Below are 25,840 nucleotides of genomic sequence, written 5' to 3'. Positions count from 1 at the left end.
TATCACCACTCTCTCTCTCTTTCAGCACACTGGCACTACTCAGTATCAATTGTGGGTATAATGAAAGTGATAGACAGATTTAATTTAGTTGCATATAAACCCAATACTTAAATATTTGTGGTAAGCAAACAAGGTGAGCTTATACACGACATTAAAAGCAGACAGCAATGTAGTGGCGGCTCGTGCAATAGATGTTCTGCATTATCGTTTTTATCTCTCTCACATAAGTTAGAGCATCGTGGTTAGTCTAGTTTTAAGATATTTTGATTCCTCTCTCTGAAGTTGAGTCCAACAGATTAAAAGACAAACACAATAATAATAAACATTTTGTTTTTCTACAATTATCCACTTTACGATGACGCATGGGTTGCAAAGATAGATTGTGAGGTCATATGTGGTGAAGTCACCTTTTTGCCTCCACCCTGTTTAACAACCACAAAGGAACGAAGGAAATGGGAGGTAAGCAAAACCGAAACAGGATGTAGAAAGATCATACACAATATTATACGAATAGACCCACGACCACGAAGTCAGAGAGGATATTAGGTTGCGTTAAGACCAACAAATCCTGTCTGTGTGTTACCAATGAATTCTCGGTTCTCAGAAAATAAAAGATTGATTGTACGTGTGTGTGTGTGAAGTCCTTTGTGTTTATGTAAAAAAAAACATGTCTGGCCGCCAGAGATGTTAAAAAGAATCCCTATTTACTTTCCAATTCCAACATATTTATATTTCTTGCCCATTTTTTGATTCAAGCCTAGCACAAGTTTCTATTTTTATGATAGGAACCTAAAAAGCATGTCAGCTTTCTTGGAGCTGTCGTTCCCTGGGGAAAAAAGGCTGCTTTGAGGCTTTATCTGCAGAAGGCCATGCAGGTCACGTCAGCGAAAGCCTGAACAAACAGTCAGACAGCTGTCAAGACACCAAACACGCAGTACATAAAACATCAATGGGCCTTCTTTTAATAATACATAATGATGTCTCTTTTACTAAATAAACCAATTATTTAACCATATGTTTTTCCTTATTTTATCTGGTCAGAGGGCTCTAACAAGTACAGTTTCCCAGGCTGACGGAATCGATCTGTTATGTTTGCTGCGCTTGCTTTGCTTAGTCAAGGTCAGATGCTCTGTACTACGTTGACCATTTTTGTTTATGTCTATAACAATGGATTGTGATCTTCAACAAACATCATAGGAAAAACTTAATAAACACACAGACAACATGGATTAACATGCCTCTATTGACCATTCACTTGCAAAACAGGGGACGAAATAAAAGCCGTAATGGTTGCCCTCGTCTCACTAACTTTAAACACAGAAATAACCCCAACATTATTTAAAAAGCTCATTATAGGCTGACCAAGAGTAATCATCATACTAATGTGTATTGGTACACTTGGCATACTGTATGCCAAGTTTGAAACAACATATTTGATTACTATACAGTACATACTGAACAAACAGTGTGAGAGAGGTCAGTGGGCACATTACATATGACATTGAGAGGCTGATAAAAGAAAACCACTTAAAAGGGTTTGAAACACTGACCTCACTCATGGATGTTAGCCAGAGACATTGACTACAATGGCAAAAACTGATGCACACGCCTATGATGCCCAACAATGCTATACAAGAAAATGGCACACAACATGGGTCATATCGTCATCATCAACCTGTGTTAGATCACGCGCATTCTCCCATTGTCACCACAGTTATGATTCATTAATTTACAACATAACAGAAACGATCATAAATGCGAATAAAACTTACTTTAACGCTGTGTTTGACGCTTCGTGTGTGTGTAGGTGAAACCCTGACAGACGAGTTTGGCAGGTTTGAGTGGAGAAAGTATGTTTGAAAGCTATTTTAAACAACTCAAAAACATAAAATGAGATGAATGTTTTATAACGAGCTCCTAATAATTGTAATACGAAGTTTTGGAGGACTTTAAACTGTGTGGAACTGGACACTGTTAACAGCCTTACAACAAAAACTTAAAAACCAAGAATGTTCGTTTCATGCATTGGAAATAATCTTAAATCCGCATATAACACCTCATTAAAGCGCATAACATTAAAATTAACAGACATTTAAGTTGTATTATAGGAGGTACTCACATTACACAACAGTGGAGAAATGGCCATTATTGACTTTGTGAAATCTTCTGGAAAGAAAACATACGCTTTCTTATTGTCGCTTGAAGTAAAGTAACTATAAACGGGTCACCGGGGTCTTTTAAGGAATTTAAGTAGCTTTTTTCTGAGAATCTGTGACAACCTGTTGCTGTATAGCGCTGTCACATAAAAACAACATGGCCGACGACTGTGGGACGTGAGCGAGCGTGAGCGAGCATTGAGCGCAGACCAGCCTTTAAGAGCTGATGGGAGGGGTTGAGTGCCTTTCAATGCAATGCTGTAGTGTGCTGTCCTCTGTCGGTTCAACAATTATATTACACTAAATCAGTGTGTATGCAATATGTTTTTGAAGAAGTAAATTAAATAATTAATTAAATACTAAGTGATGAAATATGAAAAAGGTGATGAAATATTTTACCATCATAAACAACAAAGGCGCATGATCCACGCTGGCGTTATGAGCGCTGAAAATTAATATTTAAAAACGAGCACTTAAATAATGGAAGGATGAAGACACCTCCATATGGGCCTAAATACCCAGCTTACAATTTTTGTTTCACATAACGTTATTATTTGGTGTTTGCTGAGAGTGTGTATGTGTGTACTTACTAAGGCACCCTGTATGAACAACACGAGGGGAAATTTTAACTTTATATCAGTATTTTTAACTAGATTTAGTCACGCGCCCATTATTTCGAAAACATCAAGACGCGCTCGTGCACAAGTGAGTGAGCAGCTTTGAGTTTACAGGTAAGAAAGAAAAGTCAAATAAACTGCAAACCCCAAGTGCACGCTTTTTGTATTTATTAGATTTACTTTCAAAATTATGATCAAAATTAATATAACCATTTATATAAATACACGTTTTGCATGACAAATATGGTCTCTCTCAGTTACTGATTTGTGAGCCAGTGAACGCGTATGATTGGCAGAAAAAAACGTCTAAAAATCGACTTTTATAGTTTTATTATCAGGGGCGTCGGACTGGGGGTAAAACCAGTACTGATTACCAGTGCCCCAAATTAAGAGAGGGCCCTTGAAAAGTCTGGAATATATTATGGGGGTGGGGCATGGGGGCCCATCAGGACTGCCTATGCATAGGGCCCGAGATCTTGTGCAACGCCTCGGTTTACTATTAAATAAAAATTTGGTTAGAAAATTAGGCAAATTAATTAAAAATTATGTAAGCTTAAAGAAGAAATAAACAGATCTCCTTAAACGCAAAAACAAATACATCCGAGGTTGTTTACAGGCTCATCATGTAATTATTGTACCAACCCATGGGATAACGCCACAAAGGGGCGCAAGTTCCGATATGAACATCTCCAATATAAGTTAAAAAAAAAATTTTATTAAAGAAATTAACTTTTTTGTTTTTATTTAAATTTGGCACTATAGTCTCCAATCTATAAAAATACATGAGACATGCAATATTTAAGTAAGCGTAGAACGTAATATTATACAGTTACGTATTATCCCACATATAAGTATTTACCAGACGCTTTTATCCCAGTGCATTAAATCACATTATATTAGTTAGTGTTCTCTGGAATTCGAACCCATGACCTTTTAGCTTGTATTGCAACGCTGTACCAACTAAACTACGGAAACACATATATAACATTAATGTTTTCAACACTGGTTTTATTGCTAACCTTCGTGGGTTTGATGCTTACACAAAAAGCCACTCATGCCCCCAAGAGTGCATATTTTTATTTTTATTATTCTATGTAGTAATTTGTCAAAAAAAAAAAAAAAATCATAAAGAATTTCTTAGGTAATGATTTTTACATGTTCTCTTTGAATAGAAAATAAATATGCGTCCACGCCATGAAAGATGAAATCAGACGCAGTCAAACTCCAGATCCGCACCGTACTCCACATTCCGGCTTTTGAGTGTTTCCGTCTCGATCTCCGTTAGGAGAAAGTTTAAGAGCTCGTGAAGAAAAATAAGGGCAGCAGGACTCTTTGAATCACGAGGCGGGATGTCAGGATGTTTGTCACCTGAATGCACAGCACAACTTCACAACTGGAACGGACCAACAAAACAATTGCAACCGGATATCCATAAATATGCCTTTTTATAAGAGAACAGTTGAACCACGATCTCTGTGCAGGTTTAACAAGGATGGATTGCAAGCTCGTGCCTGTTGTGTTTTTAATAGAGATTCATTTTCCTCTTTGGATGCTGTGAACTTCAAAGTGTTGATTAACATCCTCCATCAGTTATCTGATCTATCTCGGCATGCCAGCAGCATCTTTCTGGAGCTCCAGACTGAAGCAGCTGGGCTGATCAATAAGACTGCTGCCCTGCAGTACAGGTTGGATGCTTTGCACGTGACGGTAGCAGACCTGAACCATAAGAGGATAAAAATCCGTGAGTTGTCAATCTCGTTTACTAATGATTTATAATATTCAACCACAGTGCATGCGATCAACTTCTGCCATGCATTGGCTGAACGTGAAAGTTTGTTGTGTGTTGCATTGTTATATGGTACCTAGATCTTTGTGCTTTCTGAGGAAACTCGTGTTTCCTATTGGCCAGTACTTTACTATCATCAAAGGTAGAGCTTCAGCTCCTATTTGGAGAGAATTTAATAGAGGTTATTGGGTCAGATACAATGGTTGGCACTCCATACATACAGTGAGTTGTGCTTCTGTTATAGTTTATGCATTTGAAAAAAAAATGTAGTAATAAGGTGAAAGTGTTTGTGCTTTTTGCATTAGGAATTTCTTGGGATGTATTTCTTTTGCATATAGTTTACGCTTTATTAAGCGTAAACTATATGCAAAAGAAATACATATTATAATATATAATAATATATATTATAATTTCAGTGTCACCAAGGCAATGGTGAATTTGGAAACATAACATAACATAACATTGTAAAGCATATTGAATTACATTTATGCATGATTTGACAGAACTTTTATGCAAAGCAACTTACGGTGCATTCAAGCTATATATTTTATCAGTACATGTGTGATCCTCGGATCAAACTCATGACCTTTACTTTCTAACACAATGCTCTACTAAATGACCTGCAGAAGCACTAGGTTAGACTTGTAATATGACAAATTTATTTCTCTTTTCTCCTTTTTGTTTATCTTCTTTGTCCATACTTTTCTACATCTCTGAGCAATATGTCTCACATTCTGTTCTCCAATTCCCTGCAATGCTTTCACCTACAAAGAAAACAATGGGTGTTTTTACTGGCCCTGCCTGCAGAGCTAAGCCCAAAGTAAGGTGAAGGCAGTGCAGGAAGCAGAGGATAAGTGGATACATATGTGCTCCAGACATCCACTGAGAACGATGGTGATTCTCTGTCTGGAATATGTTATGAAATGGAATCTGAGGACAACGGTTTAATAAAATAATGAAGAAGAAATGCAAACAATTAAAATTATTTTACTTTAAACCACAGACAAAGAGCGTCAGTATATCAATAAAAAACAAAAGGGAGAATAATATTTCGTCATAGTGACATGGTTCAGTCCAGCCTGATCTCACGACAATTCATGTGTATTTTACGAGTTGGCTAGTTCGTAAGAATTCCTACGAAGTGAATTGTACAAAAACGTATAATTGTCATAAACAAACAATAATGAAACCACATCCATAGCCCCGCCCCTAACCCCAAAGTCACAGGGGTGAAAGCAAATCATATAAAAATGTACAAATGTGGTCGTACGATTAAGCCACCTCATAAATTGCGCACAAATTTCACTGAGATTGCGTTGTTAAGTCCCATTATAAACTGTGGCTTCTCATATCTGGGGAAATAAAAATGCAAATTTTTTACGCCGAAATACCCACAGAACTTACAAATCTTCTCTAGACTTTTTAAAGGATTAGTCCATTTTCTTAAAAAAAAGAAATCCAGATAATTTACTCACCACCATGTCATACAAAATGTTGATGTCTTTCTTTGTTCAGTCGAGAACAAATTATGTTTTTTGAGGAAAACATTCCATGATTTTTCTTATTTTAATGGACTTTAATAGACCCCAACACGTAACAGATTTAATGCAGTTTAAACTTGCAGTTTCAAAGGACTCTAAATGATCCCGAATGAGGCATAAGGGTCTCTTCTAGCGAAACGATTGTCATTTTTGACAAATTTTTTTTTTTTAAAAATATGCACTTTTAAACCACAACTTCTCGTCTATCTCTGGTCCTGTGACGCGCCAGCGCGACCTCATGCAATACGTCATCACGTCAAGAGGTCACGGATGACGAATGCGAAATGTGGAGAAAGAGGACTGTTCAGACGTTGTATGTCGAATGATAATAATTAATGTCTTTGTGTCAGTTTATTGTTTAAATGGTCCGCAAATGTGCGTTTCATATATGTAACACGGGACCTTTCCACGGCATTACGGAATTATGTGAGGTCGCACTGGCGCGTCACAGGACCGGAGATAGACGAGAAGTTGTGGTTTAAAAGTGTATTTTTTTTTTCTTGTCAAAAATGACAATCGTTTTGCTGCCTCATTCGGGATCGTTTAGAGTCCTTTTAAACTCAGTTGAAACTGCAAGTTTAAACTGCATTAAATCTGTTACATGTTGGGGTCCATTAAAGTCCATTAAAATGAGAAAAATCCTGGAATGTTTTCCTCAAAAAACACAATTTCTTCTCGACTGAACAAAGAAAGACATCAACATTTTGAATGACATGGTGGTGAGTAAATTATCTAGATTTATTTAAAAAAAATTGATTAATCCTTTAAAGATATCTCAAACTGTACTTGTCTCTGATGTAACAAGATTATCATTAATAACTTATTAATTATTTCTTATCAAATTCTACCTGAATTCAACAAAAAAGCTAAAATAGATTTTATTTTTATACTTTTATTTTCTTCTTGTAGATCTCTTTTTTATATCGAAAATATGAGAAAAAACAACTGAGGCAAAGTTAAAATGAGACCATATACATACAACTGAGAATTCAAGTCCTCTGAGCTTTACAAGATCTCAACAATGAATTTTCTGCTGGGTTGCGACGCCGATGTGTTGTGCACAAACAATATTTCTGATATTTATTTGAGTGCTTTAGCCCCATCTACGAATTATTCTGACAATAACAGCTATAAAATATAGCCTAGTGTTATTTATTGTTGGAGCCAAATTTATAACCAACACCCATTGTGTAACTGCATGCGATCCAGCTGTTATATTCCAACTCCTTTACTCCCTCTAACCCATTCCTCACAGCTCGTCTGCAGGGGGAACAGCATGTCAAAACCAGATGTGGGTCCAGCCCTTATAAATCCTTTCACCTAAAATCTGTTATCATAGCCTGATGGAATCACCCTCTTTATTTGTGATATGTCACTTTCTTATTTGTTTTTCAGTTTTCCTTATGTTTGTTTATACATTCTCCTATTCTTTTCAAGTTCATCTTCCCTTTTCTTCCTTCTCTCTTATTCCAGATGGAATGGATATTGACTTGTTTTGTTTTTTGATTTTCAATCGGGAATAAAAAATATGTCTGGAGAGGTTTGAGCTGGAATCTTGAAAGCTGGAATCTTCTTCACGAATGAATCTATTCAAATCCCTGAGAATCTGTTATCTGTTTTGAATCCTCTGAAGTCCATACTGAATGAAAGATATTGCGTGTGTGTGTGTGCTGAGACATAAATCTGGCCTGCAGAGGGCCAAATGCTTGCAATTTGCAAAACAGACACACTAGAATACTGAATATTTATCTAAGTTCATAAATGGGCCATGATCGTGTCAGGAATGCTTTCTTACAATATTTTATTTTCCACTTTGAGCATGCATAAAAGATTTTTAACTTCAGCTTTGGTTAATGCAAATCACTTAAACTGCCAATACTCTTTCCATGGTAATTGTTTTTAAAGATTCACACCAAAATAACTAAGCGTGTACATTTTGTAAACTAAATTTGAAACCTACACATTTGCACTTGCTAAGGTACTAAAAGTAACACATCAGGAACCTCAAATGCATGGGTGCATGAAGTTACATAAGAGTAAGTGGTGGCTCGTGACTGCTCATCTGAGGGGCGCAAATTCAAAATATGGGTTTTTTTTGCGTCGTGAACCATGTGCATCACATGTTTTGTCAAAATAAGTGCCTGCTGCACACGCGTCAAAACCATTTATGATTAAAGAGATGCTCACGGTCACAAAATACACTTAACAGTAAACTCTGATTACACATGAGATTATGCGAGTATCTGGCAAACGCTAGCGTCTCTTTTATCATAAACCCTTTAGACGCGTCTGCAGCAGGCACTTATTTTGACAAGACACGTGATGCACATAGGATCATTCGACGCACCGAACACATATTTTGAAATTACGAACCACACACATGACGGGCTACATACATGTTGTGACGAACTTCGCATCGAGCGCCCTCGTATAAAGAAGTTTCCAGCCGCCACTGAATAGTTTTTGTTTTGATATATCTCACACATTCGCAGAATTACAACTCGTGTCGTGATCACTCTTCAGTTTGTCTCATCTGGGAAAGCTCTGCACTCTTGACTCTGTTGTGACAGCATGTTGTTTAGACAGATGTATCACATATCTTCCTCATCCAGACAATGGATGACTCACAGGGGCTGCAAAGTCCATCTTGGTGGGCTTGTGTTTTTCTGATGGATTGTTATGGACCCTAGGACTTATTGTATTTCCTTTCTGCTAGATGTTGTTGAGAAATGGTTCGGTTTTAGAGCCTCAAGGGTTATTAGTGTGTTTTCATTTTTGTTCTATATACTATTTACTTTTTCATTTTACTGTAAATATAAGCTTATGAAACTTGGCCTGGTTGTACAATCTCAGAAATAAAAGCTGTCAATGGGACGTACGTACCCTTTCAAAAAGTACACCTTTGTACCCAAAGAGACCTGAAAAGTACATATTGGTACCTTATGTATACCTAAATGGTACGTATTAGGACCTTTTGAAAGGGTACCATGATCCCAGTGACAGCTTTTGTACTTTTTGTCTGAGATCTGTCACATATTAATCTTGTGCAAAATCTTTCATTTGCACAACTAGCATACACTTTATCCAAAGCAATTTCCAGCACATTTAAGCTACAAGTACATTTTGTGTGTATTCTGGGATTGAACCCAGTACCTTTGTGGTGCTAACGCAATGCTCTACCAAATGTCATGTAAAAAATAATTTACATTTATGCATTTGGCACTTCACACTTTTATCTTAAAGGAAAACACCAACGCAGGGCTCCAGACTGCCCCCAAATGGTGGCATTTTGCCCCTAAAATTTGAGAGTGTGCCACTGAATTTTACATCCAGTCGCACATGTGCAACCAGTAAATTTGACCTTTTTTTCCAAAAGTGCACAATAAAATGTGTCACTGAATTTGAAACAGCACATTGTACTTTCTGCATCTATCATTAAAGTATTTATTAGTAATACAGTGGAAATTAGTAGAAATGTGAATATTTGGTTAGCATGTTGATTTACGGTGTGTGCCCCTAAATTTTCTGGTTGCGCCCCTAAAATTTTCAGTTGGGGGCCACTGTGCTCCTAGTGAAAAAAGTTAGTCTGGAGCCCTGCACCGTTTTTCAATATTTTACTATGTTCTTACCTCAACGTACAGCGCTTTGTGAATGTGTTAGCATTTAGCCTAGCCCCATTCATTCCTATGGCTCCAAACAAAAGTTTTATTTTGTGCCACCATACTTACTTGTCTAACTACTCATATAACAGTCTTTAAATAGGGAAAACATGGAAGTCGTCTAACTACTCATATAACAGTCTTTAAATAGGGAAAACATGGAAGTGTTTTGTGACTTATAAATTCAGTTTGGAGCCATAGGAATGAATGGGGCTAGGAATGAATTAGCATTTAGCCTAGCCCCATTCATTCCAATGGCTCCAAACAAAAGTTTTATTTTGTGCCACCATACTTACTCGTGTAACTACTCATGTAACAGTCTTTAAATAGGGAAAACATGAAAGTGTTTGGTGGCTTATAAATTCATCCCTGTTTAGAGCCATAGGAATGAATTGGGTTAGGCTAAATGCTAACACATTCACAACGCGCTGTACAAAGATTAAAAGTGCACGCTTTGAAAAAAGATAGGTATGTATTAATTCGTCTAAGTTGAGGTAAGAACATAGTAAATATTGAAAAACGGTGGTGTTTTCCTTTAAGCAACAGTGCATTTAAGCTATACACTTTATTATTGTGTGTATTGGGAGTTGAACCCATGACCTTATCCGATGCTCTACCAGTTGAGCTACAGAAACAGACACAATTTAAACTGATTCATATGGTAAAGTATGTGTAACATTTGTTGTAGTTAGTAATTAAGAATAATTGTGCTACGACAACATTCGTGACTTGTAGTATACAATAACTTAGTTATTCTTTTGGATTTTCACTGTTGACTAGTTCGGTTTATTTGACCCTTTGTTTCATCCTGCTCCATCAAGCAAACTGACTCGTGATTTTGAAAAGTTTGATTTTTAATAAAAGTATTTATGAGCTGCTAAAAGCACACTCGCCTTGAAATGGTCAAGTAGTGTAAGCCGGTGAGTAGCTTTTGTCTGGTGATCAATTTTCTCCAAGAATCTAATTTGATGGAATGAAAGAAAGCGGCCTAATAGAATTACCGTAATGGAAGAAGAAGAGCAGGTAAGAGTAATGGAAAGGTGTAATGCGATGGTTGATAAAAAGAGAATCAGGATGGTGCAATACTGTGCATATCTCTCTCTAATGCAAAGGTACATGTGAGTGAACCAGGTCAGGTCATAATGATCCATAACACTTTTCTATTTAAGCTGAAACGTGCACTTCTGTCTGCCGTCAGTGTCTTTAGTCGACTGCGGTCTTTTGCTCCGCCCCGTGGAGGCTCGACCTCAACAATAGGTGCCTTGTGCTTGGATGCAGGAGTCCTGGTCTTACATCTTGCTTGGCACTGAGAGCAAAACCTCTGTGTAATTGAAACCCTTTTGTTATTAAGTTTATTTAGTCATGGCAGAGTTGGATGGAAGGACTCGTGGGTTCACGGCAACAGCCCACCGTGACCTTTAAATTACAGAGGTCAAGGCCTGATGTTTTCATTTAGTTTGGTTCTCTGTTCATTTCAGCGTGAAAGGCTTGTTTTCGGGACTTCTGTATTTGGCCTGACTTTCTATCCAGTGCTGTGGGGTTTTGTAGATGAATGAGACTGAAGACAGTGTAAGGAGGGGACTGGAAAGTACAAGGAGGAGAGGGGGGTACGGGATCGGCAACGGACCTCAAGCCAGGACTCGAATTTGGGTCACCAAAAGTGTGTCTGTACCATATGTTGGAGCATTGCCCAATTAGCCATCGGATCCGACATATTAAAGAGATAGTTCACCAGGGCTCCAGACTGCCACCAAATGGTGGCATTTTGCCACCAAAATTTGAGAGTGTGCCACAAAATTTTACATCCAGTCGCACATGTGCGACCAGTAAATTTGACCTTTTTTTGTGATGTGACACTGAATTTAAAACAGCACATTGTACTTTTTGCATCTATCATCAAAGTATTTATTAGTAATACAGTGTATTACTTAGTAGAAATGTGAATATTTGGTTAGCATGTTGATTTATGGTATGTGCACCAAAATTTTCTGGTTGCGCCCCTAAAATTTTCAGTTGAGGGCCACTGTGCTCCTAGTAAAAAAAGTTAGTCTGGAGCCATCTTCACCAAAAAATGAAAATTAAGTCATTATTGACTCACCCTAATGCCGTTCCAAACTCGTAAGACCTTCGTTCATCTTTGGAACACAGTTTAAGATGTTTTATATTTAGTCCAAGGGTTTGTTGACCCTCCTTGAAAATCTACGTACGGCATACTGTCCATGTCCAGGAAGGTAAAAAACATCATCAAAGTAGTCCATGTGACATCAGTGGGTCACTTAGAATGTGTTGAAGCATCGAAAACACATTTTGGTCCAAAAAGAAACAAAAATTATGACTTTATTCAGCATTGTCTTCTTTGTATGACCTGGCTGACGTGTTATCTGGTGCGCCCCAGCTGTTTTCTTTTTGTGCGCCAGAGCTTCATTTAAAGTCTGAGCGAGACGCACGCTGTAAGTTTGAAAAAAATGAAGAAAAAAAACTTTGCAAACATGTCTGAGGATAACTGCAGTCACGTGCGCTTGCGCTTCACAACAGACGAAGGTAGCTCATTAGAATAAGCCTTGATTGGGAAACAACCCCTTTAGATCATAAATATGTATGCTGTTTTCCAAATTCCAAGTGGGGATTCATATGATATCAGACTGAAATGTACGGCCTTTTTTCTATCCCATTCCCAACTTTTCCTTGTTTGTCTCCTCTGTGATCCAATTTCTCTGATTGCTGTATTTTGGGAATTCCAAAAGTTTGTGCTGTAGGCTTTTATCTGTTTTAAACCGAATTACAGGCATTGTTTTTCAAGCAGCAGTATCTGCGAATCTCTCTTCTCCAGTCTGTGGGTGTCTTTCGTGCATATTACCCTTCAGTTTGCCCTTCACGTCACACTAATTAAAAGATCTCGTGGGGATATGGAGAAGTAGGTCAGTGTGGGATGGATATTTAGGTGGAAAAGAAATATGATTTTGCTGTGAAGAATTCAGCACATTCCTAAATCCCTTGGTCGGCCCGGCACATCACACCTGGAAGTCTGGAAACAAAGAATCCCAGTCAGTTTGAGTTATTGTTTTCAGCCTATACTCCCTACTAAAACGCACACACACCCATTGAGTTATAGTGTAGGGTAAGGATGTCATCATAAGGTCACACGTTTATTTTAAAAGTTGCAATAGTGATACATTTTGTGTTAGGCCATCAGCAACATAAGAAATGTGCAGTCAGCATTCAAGTTCAACACACTGGAAAGTCATCTTCTTTGTAAATTTCACCGTGTAGCAAATCAGAAATGTTTTACTGATGTTCTCTGGACCTGTTTATTAACAGATAAGATTCACACAGTGGAACATGTTGAAGGTCGACATAGTGTATCAGATTTGGCAGCAACACGATAGGTGGCCAAATCAGGAGGTATAAATCGCTATACATACTATATGAGGGGCATCTCTTCCCAACATTTAGAAATAAGTGTATACGTTTTGAGGGTCGCTCTGAATCGGATTTCTAGATAATTGACTTAGATCACATTGTTTTAGATCTATGTATTTTAAATCTACATTATATATTTTAGATCATTGTCTTAGATCACATTGTTTTAGGTTCTACTGTATATATTATTAAATGTTGTTTTAACGTTGTATGTAGTGTTTGCTGTTAAATATGTGGTATCTATTGTTAATACATTGCAACAGCATCATTTATTAGGAGCTCAGTAAATAAACACAATTCACAGGAGGTGACTTTGGTTTTGCATCCTCTGCAAAAGTATCTTGTTTTAACAATAGTTAGAGGTTATCCTGGAAAACAAGACAAAAAGCATTTTCTTTTTTGCAGTGTGTAAAAGTTCAATACTAGTACACTGTATACACAAGCAGATTTTTGTATAAACAAACACCAAGATATAAACACTTTGCAGCTGTACAATGCTGCACTTAAAGGAATATTCCACTTTCTTAACTCTTTCCCCGACAGCGTTTAAAAAAAAGTTGCAAGCCAGCGCCAGCATTTTTTATACACAAACGTTTAATGCCTTCCAGAAAATGTTATTTTTAAATATATAAACATACAATATATCAAGTGAAAGAATAGACCCTCTGCTTAAAAAAAGTTAATTTAGTAGACTCAATTTAGTAGATTATTTTTTGTAAGATTCAAGCCAGTTTCCAAGATGCACAAAAAGAACAGCTCAGACCATTAAGGCATTATTTAATGTCTTTAAACTAGGTCAGAATCAGCTAAAATCACCTTCCCTCCTGTGAATTGTGTTTATTTCAGTTACTGAGCTCCAAATAAATGATGCTGTAGCAATGTGTTAACAATAGATACAACATATTTAACAGCAAACACTACATACAAAGTTAAAACAATATTTGATAATATATAGAACCTAAAACAATGATCTAAAATATATAATGTATATTTGAAATATATAGAGTTAAAACAATGATTGAAAAAATATAGATCTAAAGTATGTAGATCTAAAATATATTGATCTTAGATCATTGACTTAGATCACATTGTTTTAGATATAGATCTAAGTCAATGATCTAAAATATATTGATAAAAACAATGCGATCTAAGACAATGACCTAAAATATATAGATATATAGTACATAGATCTAAAACAATGCGATCTAGGGATCTAAAGTATAAAGATCTATAATATACAGATCTAAAACAATGTGATCTAAGACAATGCTTTAAAATATATAGATCTATAATATTTAGATCAAAAACAATGCGATCTAAGACAGTGATCTCAAATATATTGATCTAAAAAAACAATGCAATCTAAGACAATGACCTAAAATATATAGATCTAAAGTAAATAGATCTAAAACAATGCAATCTAATAATATTAATCTCAAATATATTGATCTAAGGCAATGTATAAAGTATTAAGATCTATAAAATCAAGATCTAAAACAATGTGATCTAAGACAATGATCTAAAATATTTACACTCACCTAAAGGATTATTAGGAACACCATACTAATACTGTGTTTGACCCCATTTCGCCTTCAGAACTGCCTAAATTTTACGTGGCATTGATTCAAAAGGTGCTGAAAGCATTCTTTAGAAATGTTGGCCCATATTAATAGGATAGCATCTTACAGTTGATGGAGATTTGTGGGATGCACATCCAGGGCATGAAGCTCCCGTTCCACCACATCCCAAAGATGCTCTATTGGGTTGAGATCTGGTGACTGTAGGGGCCATTTTAGTACAGTGAACTCATTATCATGTTTAAGAAACAAATTTGAAACGATTCGAGCTTTGTGACATGGTGCATTATCCTGCTGGAAGTAGCCATCAGAGGATGGGTACATGGTGGTCATAAAGGGATGGACATGGTCAGAAACAATGCTCAGGTAGGCAGTGGCATTTAAACGATGCCAAATTGGCACTAAGGGGCCTAAAGTGTGCCAAGAAAACATCCCCCACACCATTACACCACCACCAGCAGCCGGCACAGTGGTAACAAGGCACGCCTCAAGGTTTTGCTTGTTGTGACTTCACAGATGCTTTGCAGCATACCTCAATTGTAACGAGTGGTTATTTCAGTCAAAGTTGCTCTTCTATCAGCTTGAATCAGTCGGCCCAGTCTCCTCTGACCAGGACCACACCCCTAAATGCATTGAAGCAATTGCCATGTGATTGGTTGATTAGATAATAGCATTAATGAGAAATTGAACAGGTGTTCCATAATCCTTTAGGTGAGTGTAGATCTATAATATATAGATCTAAAAGAATGAAACATTGTGAAGTGATAAATATCTGTATACAGCTACTGTGCCTGTTTCTCAGTTAGTACAGCATTGTGTTAGCATCACAAAGGTTAAAGATTCGATTTCCAGGAAACACTCATACTGTACTGATTAATGTATATATTCAGTATATACCTTAAATGCACTGTAAGTGGTTTTGAATGAAAGCGTCAGCCAAATGCATAAATGTAAATACATAAATGTGATAGTAACGATACTGATACTGATTCATAGAAACTGCCGTGTGCTTTGTTGTTACCATCAAGAGCAACTGATTCAGTTCAGGCTCTTATCTGTGTTTCTCCCAAAGTCACATGAGAAAACTAAACAAAACTTCCACTCAAGGCCCTCTTGCATTTTTGCACGAAAACAAACAGAATCGAACCAGAGAGACAAAACAGAAGTAAATGGTAAGGGCTACCGGGGGAAATACTGTATGTCAGCTAGGGTCATTGGCGACAGTTTAATGGTTTTTAGAAAGCCCCCTTAATGTGGTTTCAATGGCTTATTAGCTTATAACCGGACATTATCGTTGAAATATGTGACTCTGCCACTGCTGCTGCTGCTCCCTTTTTCCAATTGAAATCTAATTGGAAACATCTGATTCTGGGGTTGTTTAGGCCTGGTTCGGTGAGGAAAGCATGGCTTTCAAAATACCTCCCACATTAATCTTTTGGAATGTGTATGTATATGGAGGAGGATTTGTTTTCTTCTGGTTTATTTGGGTGGAGTCGACCAGCCCGTAAGGAAAACCGCAGTTGTGGCCTTTTTGGATGAGATTGCATTTCTATGACATTTCCAATAGAAAACCATGAACTGTTACATTGTATGTGCAGATTTTTTTTTTATAAATTGCAAAAAACCACATGTGGTTTATTTTCTTAACCCTTTTACGAGGAACAATTTTTGCTGTTGTCATAAAAATAAAGTATTTTGCCCAGAAATCAAATTCATTTATTGAAAACCTTTTATCCAAGGGTTCCCATTGTACATGCATGAGCGTTTAACACCACACGTCACTCATGAGGGGTTTTCAATCTCCCTGAGGAAAATCTGGAACAACACAGCTTTAAGGAAATCTCACGTAAACAGGAAAGTAGCTAAGCGTGTCCGATAAGTTCCTTTGTCAGATGTTTAATAGCTCTTGGCGGATTTAGATGCATGCATTTTACTACGAGTGCATGTTGGGAATGTAATGAGTTACTACTTGAGTGGTATTAACAAATTTATTGTAAATGGATACACTTAAGGATTTCCTTGTGGCCATGTCTGTATGATTTTTGGATTGATAGCACCCTCTTGTGGTTGAAATATGATAATTCATATGCCCCAGATGCTCATGACAATTAAGATACAGCCAGTGTGAATTAATATGGTTACTGTTGGCTTACGCTGGACAAAATTATGACATAAAACTTGGAGCCATCTTCATCCGTGAGGGTTTTAGGATCAGTCTGAGTCCAGATTAATGCTGTGTAAAACCTATAAGCAGTCTGGAACATGTGCACTGGTTATTTCAAAGCTCATTTGGGAAACATTTGAGGTTGATTTTGCCAACTGGCAGACAATATCAAACATCTTTCTGTTGGTGCTGTTTCCGATATGGGTCAATGGTAAGAGCATATGACACAAAAAACTTTCCATCCACAAAGAGAAAAGAGTCATTTAGATTAATTAGATTTAACCGTTTGATGGCTTTATATAGATATGTAATTACATTTTTTGGACCTAGTTTTTGGTCACCAAATTTTTTTGGTATTTAAAGGGGACATATCACAAGACTTTTTTAGGATGTCAAATAAATCTTTGGTGTCCCCAGAGTATATATGTGAAGTTTTAGCTCAAAATACCATATAGATAATTTATAATGACATGTTCAAATTGACACTTTGTAGGTGTGAGCAAAAATGTGCCGTTTTTGGGTGTGTCCTTTAAAATGCAAATGAGCTGATCTCTGCACTAAATGGGGTGTCGTGGTTGGATAGTGCAGATTAAAGGGATAGTTCAGCTTAAAATGAAAAGAAGATATTTTGATAAATGATGGTAAACACACAGCAGATTGTAACCATTGACTTCCTTAGTAGGAAAAAATATTTTGGAAGTATTGTGATAAATAATGAAGAAAATATTTTGTAACACAGTTGACGGTACCCATTTAATTCCATCATACTTTTTAATTCCTACTATGGAAGTCAATGGTTACTATCTGCTGTGTGTTTACCATCATTTCTCAAAATATCTTCTTTTGTGTTCATCAGAAAAAAGAAATTCATACAGGTTTGGAACAACATGAGAATGAGTAAATGATGAGAGAATTTAATTTTAAGGTGAACTATACCTTTAAGGGGCGGTATTATCCCCTTCTGACATCACAAGGGGAGCACAATTTCGATTACTTATTTTTTACATGCTTGCAGAGAATGGTTTACCAAAACTAAGTTACTGGGTTGTTCTTTTTTTACATTTTCTAGGTTGATATAAGCACTGGGGACCCAATCATAGCATCTAAACATGGAAAAAGTCTGATTTTCACGATATGCCATCTTTAAAGGTGTAGTTCACCGAAAAATGAAAATTCTTTCATCATTTACTTATCCTCAAGTTGTTCAAACCTGTATACAGTTCTTTGTTCTGCTGAATACAAAGGACGATATTCTTAATCAAGCAGATCTGGGGCACCATTGACTTCCATTGTAGGAAAAATACTACTATGGAAGTGAATGGTGCAGCAGATGTTTAAGTGCTATAATTGGGTCACCAGTGCTTCTATCAACCTAGAAAATGTGAAAAAGATCATCCCAGTAACTTAGTTTTGGTAAACCATTCTCTGCAAGCATGTGGGAAAATAGGTCATTGAAAATTAGCTCTCCTTATGATGTCACAAGGAGTTCTTATTATAATAATACCACCCCTTAATCTGCACTATCCAACCACGGTACAGCCATTTAGTCCAGAGAGAAAGAGAGAAAATAATTCACAGTACAATTGAGTTTCAATTGCAACAAACCACCATCATTGCGATCAGTCTTTGAATTTCATCCGCTCATTTGCATTTTAAGGACACACCCAAAACACCAATTTTTTGCTCACACCTACAAATTTTAACATGCTATAATAAATTATCTATATGGTATTTTGAGCTAAAACTTCACATGTGTACTCTGGGGACACCAAAGATTTATTTTACATCTTAAAAAAAGTCTTGTGACATGGCCCCTTTAAAAACATAAAGTTTACATTATTATAACAATATTATGCATAATTCACTATGATAACAGACACACTCACCAAGTCCTGCCCCTGTCAACTATAACTATAATACTATAAAACTATAATAAAGTGATTATTCTGCTTTATCCATTTATAAGTATATTTTTATTTGTCTTATTCATTGAAAAACATAACACACGATATAGACAAATAGTTTATTTTATCTCCTTCCTCCAACTGAAGGAAGAAGGTTCAGAAGCACTTTTTGGAAAAGAGGGAACACACGAGCGCCTGCGTCCACATGCACAAACACTCGCCATGTGTCGCAGCTGGGGAGCAAAGGAAGTTCCTCACATTTTTCTTCGGATTTCCTGAAAGTGCACTTTGCTTGTTTGGACACAAAGGACGTCGTTTTGAAGACACACTGAGAATGCATTTTCAACATAGAGTGTAATGTTTTGGATGTAACAGTTGGACCCGCCCTCAGTCTTGGCAAACATCTTTATAAATCCATCCATGTTGGATTGATCTAAGCCGTGTGCTTGCTGTAAGGCAATGTGGGGCATTTGGAAAAGTGCCTGACTCTCCAGTTGAAATCAGGCTTTAGGGAAGTGAGTTGGCTGGAGATGTGGGGAGAGAAGAACTTTTTGAGGTGCAGAGGTGAGTGTCGCCCTGTATCTCGACCCTTTAGCGCTCCGGGTCTTTCCTCTCTGTCCGAGCAGCGTGGAAGGTTCTTCCCCTGCCACAGAGAGCAGCTGGATGCTGATGAAGACTATGATGAGTGGATCTATGCGCCTCTCCGTCGCAGAGGTAATCGGAGGTCACTTGATTCTTTTATTGTGTTGTCAGATAAGCTGTATTTATGTCAAATACATATGAGAAACATCCTAGCTTGATTTGTGGTTGTTATTGTACACTGTCAGAAATAAGGGTACAACAGCTGTCACTGGGACGGTAACCTTTAAAAGGTCCTAATATATGTACTTTCGTGCTATATGCACTTTTTAGGTACAAAGGTGTACTTTTTGAAATGGTACCGTCCGAGTGACAGCTTTTGTACTTTTATGATTCATTTATTCATGTGCCGTGGTAGTTCCATGGTGCTTTTAGCAGTCTTGTCAAGGTGGTAGACAGTCTTTAGAGTAGAAACTCTGTTTGTAGATTATTACTTATGGCTTTAAAGTCTTGTTTAACTGTTTGGAGGTCCTTAAAGGGATAGTTCACCCAAAAATTAAAATAATGTCATTAATGAGTCACCCTCATGTTGTTCCAATCTCGGAAGACCTCCGTTCATTTTCGGAACACAGTTTAAGATGTTTTAGATTTAGTCTGAGAGCTTTCTGACCCTCCATTGAAAATCTATGTACGGTATACTGTCCATGTCCAGAAAGGTAATAAAAACATCATCAAAATAGTCCATGTGACATCAGTGGGTCAGTTAGAATGTGTTGAAGCATCGAAAATACATTTTGGTCCAAAAATTACGACTTTATTCAGCATTGTCTTCTGTTACGGGTCAGTTGTGATGTGAACCACGTGCACGAGACTAAAGTCACGTGACTGCAGTGACGCGGCCGACGTGTTATCTGGTGCGCCCCAGCTGTTTTTTTCTTGTGCGCCCGAGTTTCGTTTAAAGTCTGAAGGAGACGCATGCTGTAAGTTTAGGGAAAAAACTTTGCAAACATGTCTAAGGATAACACGTCAGCCGCGTCAATGCAGTCACGTGACTTCACGTGGTTCACAACAGAACCGGAAGAGAAGACAATGCTGAATAAAGTCGTTGTTTTTTTAATTTTTTTTTAAAAATATGCTCATTTTCCAGCTCCCTTAGAGTTAAACATTTGATTTTTACAATTTTGGAATCTATTCAGCCGATCTCTGGGTCTGGCGGTACCACTTTTAGCATAGCTTAGCATAATCCATAGAATCTGATTAGACCATTAGCATTGCGCCTAAAAAATAAGTTAAAAAATAAAGTTTCAATATTTTTCCTATTTAAAACTTGACTCTTCTGTAGTTACATAGTGTACTAAGACAATGGAAAATTAAAGTTGCGATTTTCTAGGCAGATATGGCTAGGAACTATACTCTCATTCTGACATAATAAAGAATGATATTACGCACTGCCCGAAAATAGTCCCCTGCTATTGAAAGTTACTAAGGGGACTATTTTTTGGGCAGTGCGTAATATCATTGCGCCTGCTGCAGTCATGTTACATCAGCAAAGTCCTTGACTATTATGTCAGAATGAGAGTATAGTTCCTAGCCATATCGGCCTAAAAAAATCGCAACTTTGAATTTTCTGTCGGTCTTAGTACACGATGTAACTACAGAAGAGTCAAGTTTTAAATAGGAAAAATATCGAAACTCTTTATTTATTTTTTTTAGGTGCGATGCTAATGGTCTAATCAGATTCAATGGATTGTGCTAAGCTATGCTAAAAGTGAAACTGCCATACCCGGAGATCAGCTGAATAGATTCCAAAATGGTAAAAATCAAATGTTTAACTCTCGGGGAGCTGGAAAATGAGCATATTTTCAAAAAAAGTGGAGTGTCCCTTTAAAGACCAGTAAAGCTCCCAGCATTGTGATTTTACTCACCTTACATTACAAAGGGATTTACTTGTTAGAGGTTCAACCTGTGTTTTGGCAGCAGGAAAACTGTTGATGTTGATCTTCTAAATGACCTTCTAGTTATCGTACTGTACTTGCTTATAGTTGTTCTGTTTTAAATAAATGAGGCTCATTAGATGAGGAAGCAACATTTGTGGTGTTTCGCCCGCAAGTAGTTTTCCTCAGGCCTATTTGCAGTCACATCAAATGCGCAATTGACAACAGATGACATGATATGAAACAAAGCAAGATTGAGCTTTTTTGGCTATTAGTCTAAGCATTAACTGCTGTTGACAGCCCCGGACAATGAGTCCACGCGTGAGCCATTGTTATTATAACAAACAATCGAGTCTAAAGGATTTCGCTATATTTAACTTCTTGTATGTCAACTACTGAACTGCTGACAGGCATGTAAAGTATAAACAACAGCGCTACAGATGAAGTAAGGGAGGGGGTCTCACTGGTCGAGTTCATCTCTCTCTCTCTCATGCAATCTCTTCACCACTCAGTCCTTTGTCCTAAAGTAAGGTTAGTCCTGTGAATCGGCAGTAGTTTGCAGAGATTGGGTAGCGCTTTCCCAGGGCGCATGAGCTGGCATGCTTCCACCGTGTGAGTGAGTGTATACGTGTGTGTGAGAGAGAGAGAGAGAGAGAGTGAGAGGGAGGGAGGGAAGGGGTTAGAGATAGTGTCTATGAACCTGAGGGTTTCTCCTCGAGTGGAGAGGTGGGGTGGGGGGGTAGCGGCTGCTGGGACACTGGGCTGTGTGAGGGCACGGCTCCTTAAAACTCAACCGACACGCTTCCCAAATGCCAGCACACACGGGGAGAGAGAGGAGACCATGTTCTGTCTCAGAGGTAAGTGCCGGGACTTCTTAAAATCGCTTTAAAACGTAAGTTACTGCTTGGATGTAACAGGAACCCTAATGGAGCACAAAGGGAAGTATTGGAGCTCAGCTGTTTGCTTGGTTTTAAAGCGCTCCTCTTCTCTGGTTCCTTTGTTTTCCTGCTGGGAAGAACCTGACAGAAAAGTTAGGAGAGCGTGGCAGTTTTGAGGTGATGAGGGGTTTTGGTTATAAGAAGGAAACTCTTTTGTGATCTTTCTTTTCTGTGAGCTCTACTGAGACTTTGCTAAAGCTGTCATTATATGGCAAATTTATTTGTAGAAATGCAAGTTTGGACTGCAAGTGTTGCAGCCTTGTGATTCTTTGTGGTTTTTGGCACTGTGTGTTGGACTTCACTTGTGCTCTGTAAATATTTTATATAATGCTGATAGGTGTAGAAAGGTATAGTATTTGATGTTTATTCCCTTACAGTGTATTCAAAGTGTGTATATATTGATTTTTGTTAGTATGTTTGTCTTTATTTTTTTGGAAATTGAGACCATGACCTTATTGGTAGAGGGCAGCACTATGCTTTAGGATAAAGTCAAAGTTTTTTATCTACGTTGGCATTCGGCAGATGCTTTTATTCATTATACAGTACACTGTAAAAATTCCTATATTTTTAAGTTTAATCTCACGAAACCATTGAAACACCACGGCACTAATGATTTTAGCTATAAAATGTGTAATATAGTAATATTAAAAAGCATCAGAATTAACACAATACTGTGTTCTACCTTGCACAATGTGTGATTTCAACATAAGAATTTATAATTTGTCAATTTTATCTCATTTTCTGCTGAAATTCTCATTACCGCAATGTGTCCGGCTGTGTTTGAACATGCGTTATGTTGTAATTTAATCAAATTAACACAAAAATATTTAGAAAAAAAATAAATGGATGTTTTGCTAGACTACTTTAGATGACAGAAAAAATATTTACTGAATATTCATGTATAATAATAATGAAGAAAAATTAGGAAAATGATGTGTCCATGCCTGATGTTCTCATCCTCCGCAACACTTTTTGAGAACAGTTTAAGCACACATACAGAATTTTAATAAAGTTTGATTTTGAGTGACCAAGCACATGGACCAGTTACTTCAAGATGGCTACCAGGTAAGATCATTTTTTTACAGTTAATTTGAAATATTGTCTTGTCAGAATGCTTACACGACATTTTGATTATCATTACCGCAACAGATGCTTATTAAATGTTAATTTAATTAATAGAAGCATAATACTTTGATTTTAAATTCATGTGCAGAATCTCCAAATTATGTTCTTTCAGGTTTGTCATGTCATTTTGAAAATATGTCAGTGTTGATGTTTTCTGACTGTTGCGGTAATGAGATTTTTTAGGACTAATTTTTTAAATTATGTTACAAAAAGTGTTAAATGATAAGAAAAAGTGTTTCAATTAATGTTCCCATTTACTCCAGACTTTGTTTTTCAATCTCTGGTGGGAAAAAAAGTAAATTTAAGCAATTTTTACATTTTCATGCTTGACATTTTTAAAACCAAGTTTTCTTGAGAATCACCCTGCTATACATTTATATAAATAACTTAAAACATAACTTCAGCTTTGGCTAATTCAACTTTATTTTTAGAATTTATAGCAGGGGTCTCCAAAAAGTTTTTGTTTTACTTGTTGATTTTATTTTATTTTACTTATTGATCCGTTTTGTCATTGTTTAAAATGTTAACATACATAAAAGAAGCCAAGATAATATAAAAAATGTACTAAACAAATATTAAAATTGAGGCTATTAATATAATGTGCTTTGGCGGGCAACTCACGAACACCATACCCGCAGGCACCATGTTGGAGACCACTGATTTATAGCAACTTCTCACTAGTCATGAAAGTTAAATAAATTGTAAATTCAAGTTGATGCAACAAGAATTTTTTACAGTTTATTTATTTTATCGGTATGTGTGTACCAACTGAGCAAAACAGGAACATAGTTTGTGTTCTTATCATGTGTGTTAAACAAACTTTGTATTACTACAGAATTTGTTTTGGATGGATGATTAGGTGTTTTTTGTTCTTGCTCACCCTCTCTCTTTTTTCTTTCTTTCTCTGTATCTGTTATTTTGTGACTTTTTTGTTGTCCAGTGTGCTGTTCATGTCAAGCATAAATAATCTGTCAAGCATGGTGACCTGATTTTTTAGGAATTTATTGCACTTCTTTAATTCAGGAGTGATCTGGAGGTCAGTTCAGCACTGAGCGCTTTGGTATTTGTTATGTTTATAATGCTTGGTTAGTGCCAACTTTCTCTATCCTTTGGTGATACCTTAATTATATAGGATTAGATGAAAACACTTTAATCATGATGTCTAAAATTGGTTTTGCGTTCCAACAAATAACTTTTTACAGTATTAAAGGCGGGGTGCATGATGTCTGAAAGCCAATGTTGATATTTGAAATCACCTAAACGAACATGCCCCTACCCCAATAGAATCCGGATCTTCTTTTGATAGACCCGCTCCACACATACACAACCCAGGCAATGATGTTGTTTAGTAGACACGCCCCTTACTGCTGATTGGCTACAAGTGTGTTTTGGTACTCGACCCGACTCCCATTTCCAAAGTGTTTTTCAAAAATCATGCACCCCGCCTTTAAATAAGCTGTCTGTAGGTTTTGACTGTACTAAATAAAAATACTATAATTTATTTGTAGATATTTAGCATACATGCTAAGTTCACGTATATGTTTCTCTTTAATAACAATGCTGTAGCCAGTTGTTCTCCTTTGAAAAAGCGCCTTCAGTGTTGGAATGTCCAGCCGGATCTCACAAGAATTCGTACATATTTTCCAAGTTGGCTAATTTGTATGAATTCATCAAAGTTAATCATGCAAAAATTTACGATTATCAAAAAAAAAAACAGTACACTGTCAAAAATAAAGGTACAAAGCTGTCACCGGGGCAGTACCATTTAAAAAAGGTCCTAATATGTACCATTTAGGTACAAATATATATCTTTGAACTGCCAATAAGTATCTTTGAATTACTAATATGCACTTTTTGGGTACAAAGGTGTACCTTTTTGAAAGGGTATTGTCCCACTGATAATTTTTGTACCTTAATCTTTTTATCTTTTGAGAGTGTAACGAAACCCCACCTCTAACCTCAAGGTCATGGGGGAAAGGCAAATCATACAAAAATGTACGAATGTGGTCCTACGAATTAGCCATGAGCCATTGTTTTGGTCTGTGTGATCCCGCCCACTGCCAATTTACTCAATGGTGCATTTCGACAGCTTGGTTGCCAGTTATCACGGTTGCTTAAATGAGACCGCAATGGCCCATAAATGTGACCTCTGGTGTATGCAAACTCTGAAATGAGCCACAAATTGAAATAAAAAAATGTAATTTGCAGGCAACATTGCAAACGTAAAAATAAGCAAATAAACTCTATGCTTTTCATTGTCAGTTGTGCTCCTGTATATATCTGGCAACCCGAGAAGGGAGCAGGGAAGAAATGTCTCCAATATTTTGAATATAATATTCTAAATGGAAAGTTTTTTAAAAGATCTTAACAACAATTTAACTTGTCTTAAATAGTCGTACGGTGTTGCAAATGTATTATAATAGTATGAGGCTATAAAAAC

At 36.9% G+C, this 25,840-nt stretch overlaps 2 protein-coding genes and 1 long non-coding RNA gene across 12 annotated transcripts in view; 1 reads left to right on the top strand and 2 right to left on the bottom strand.

Moving 5' to 3' along the window:
* itsn2b (intersectin 2b) overlaps window positions 1-2,351 on the bottom strand; it is a 45,121-nt gene extending 42,770 nt beyond the window's left edge. Inside the window, exon 1 of the mRNA XM_065288327.2 lies at window positions 2,120-2,351. The gene's annotated coding sequence lies outside the window, so the exon portion shown is untranslated. The remainder of the gene's footprint in view (window positions 1-2,119) is intronic.
* Window positions 2,352-3,843: 1,492 nt separating this feature from the next.
* nhsl1a (NHS-like 1a) overlaps window positions 3,844-25,840 on the top strand; it is a 68,190-nt gene continuing 46,193 nt past the window's right edge. Inside the window, exon 1 of one of the 7 annotated variants that reach the window (XM_073812366.1) lies at window positions 3,844-4,514. In XM_073812366.1, the coding sequence (XP_073668467.1) occupies window positions 4,211-4,514 (304 nt within the window). In that variant the 5' untranslated portion in view covers window positions 3,844-4,210. Of the gene's footprint in view, window positions 4,515-18,976; window positions 19,539-22,001; window positions 22,195-25,840 lie in introns of those variants that run through there. The other 6 variants (XM_073812367.1, XM_065288332.2, XM_073812362.1 and 3 more) reach the window with 6 other exon arrangements.
* LOC135777994 (uncharacterized) overlaps window positions 4,368-25,840 on the bottom strand; it is a 72,845-nt gene continuing 51,372 nt past the window's right edge. For 2 of the 4 annotated variants that reach the window (XR_010544386.2, XR_012335299.1), the window contains one exon: window positions 10,181-12,784. This is a non-coding gene — a long non-coding RNA (uncharacterized lncRNA). Of the gene's footprint in view, window positions 4,490-10,180; window positions 12,785-19,480; window positions 19,583-25,840 lie in introns of those variants that run through there. The other 2 variants (XR_010544389.2, XR_010544390.2) reach the window with 2 other exon arrangements.

Source organism: Paramisgurnus dabryanus, chromosome 17, assembly GCF_030506205.2.
Source record: "Paramisgurnus dabryanus chromosome 17, PD_genome_1.1, whole genome shotgun sequence".
Lineage (NCBI taxonomy): Eukaryota > Metazoa > Chordata > Actinopteri > Cypriniformes > Cobitidae > Paramisgurnus > Paramisgurnus dabryanus.
Note: the sequence above shows the minus strand (reverse complement) of the source record. Positions and strands in the feature narration are given on the sequence as shown.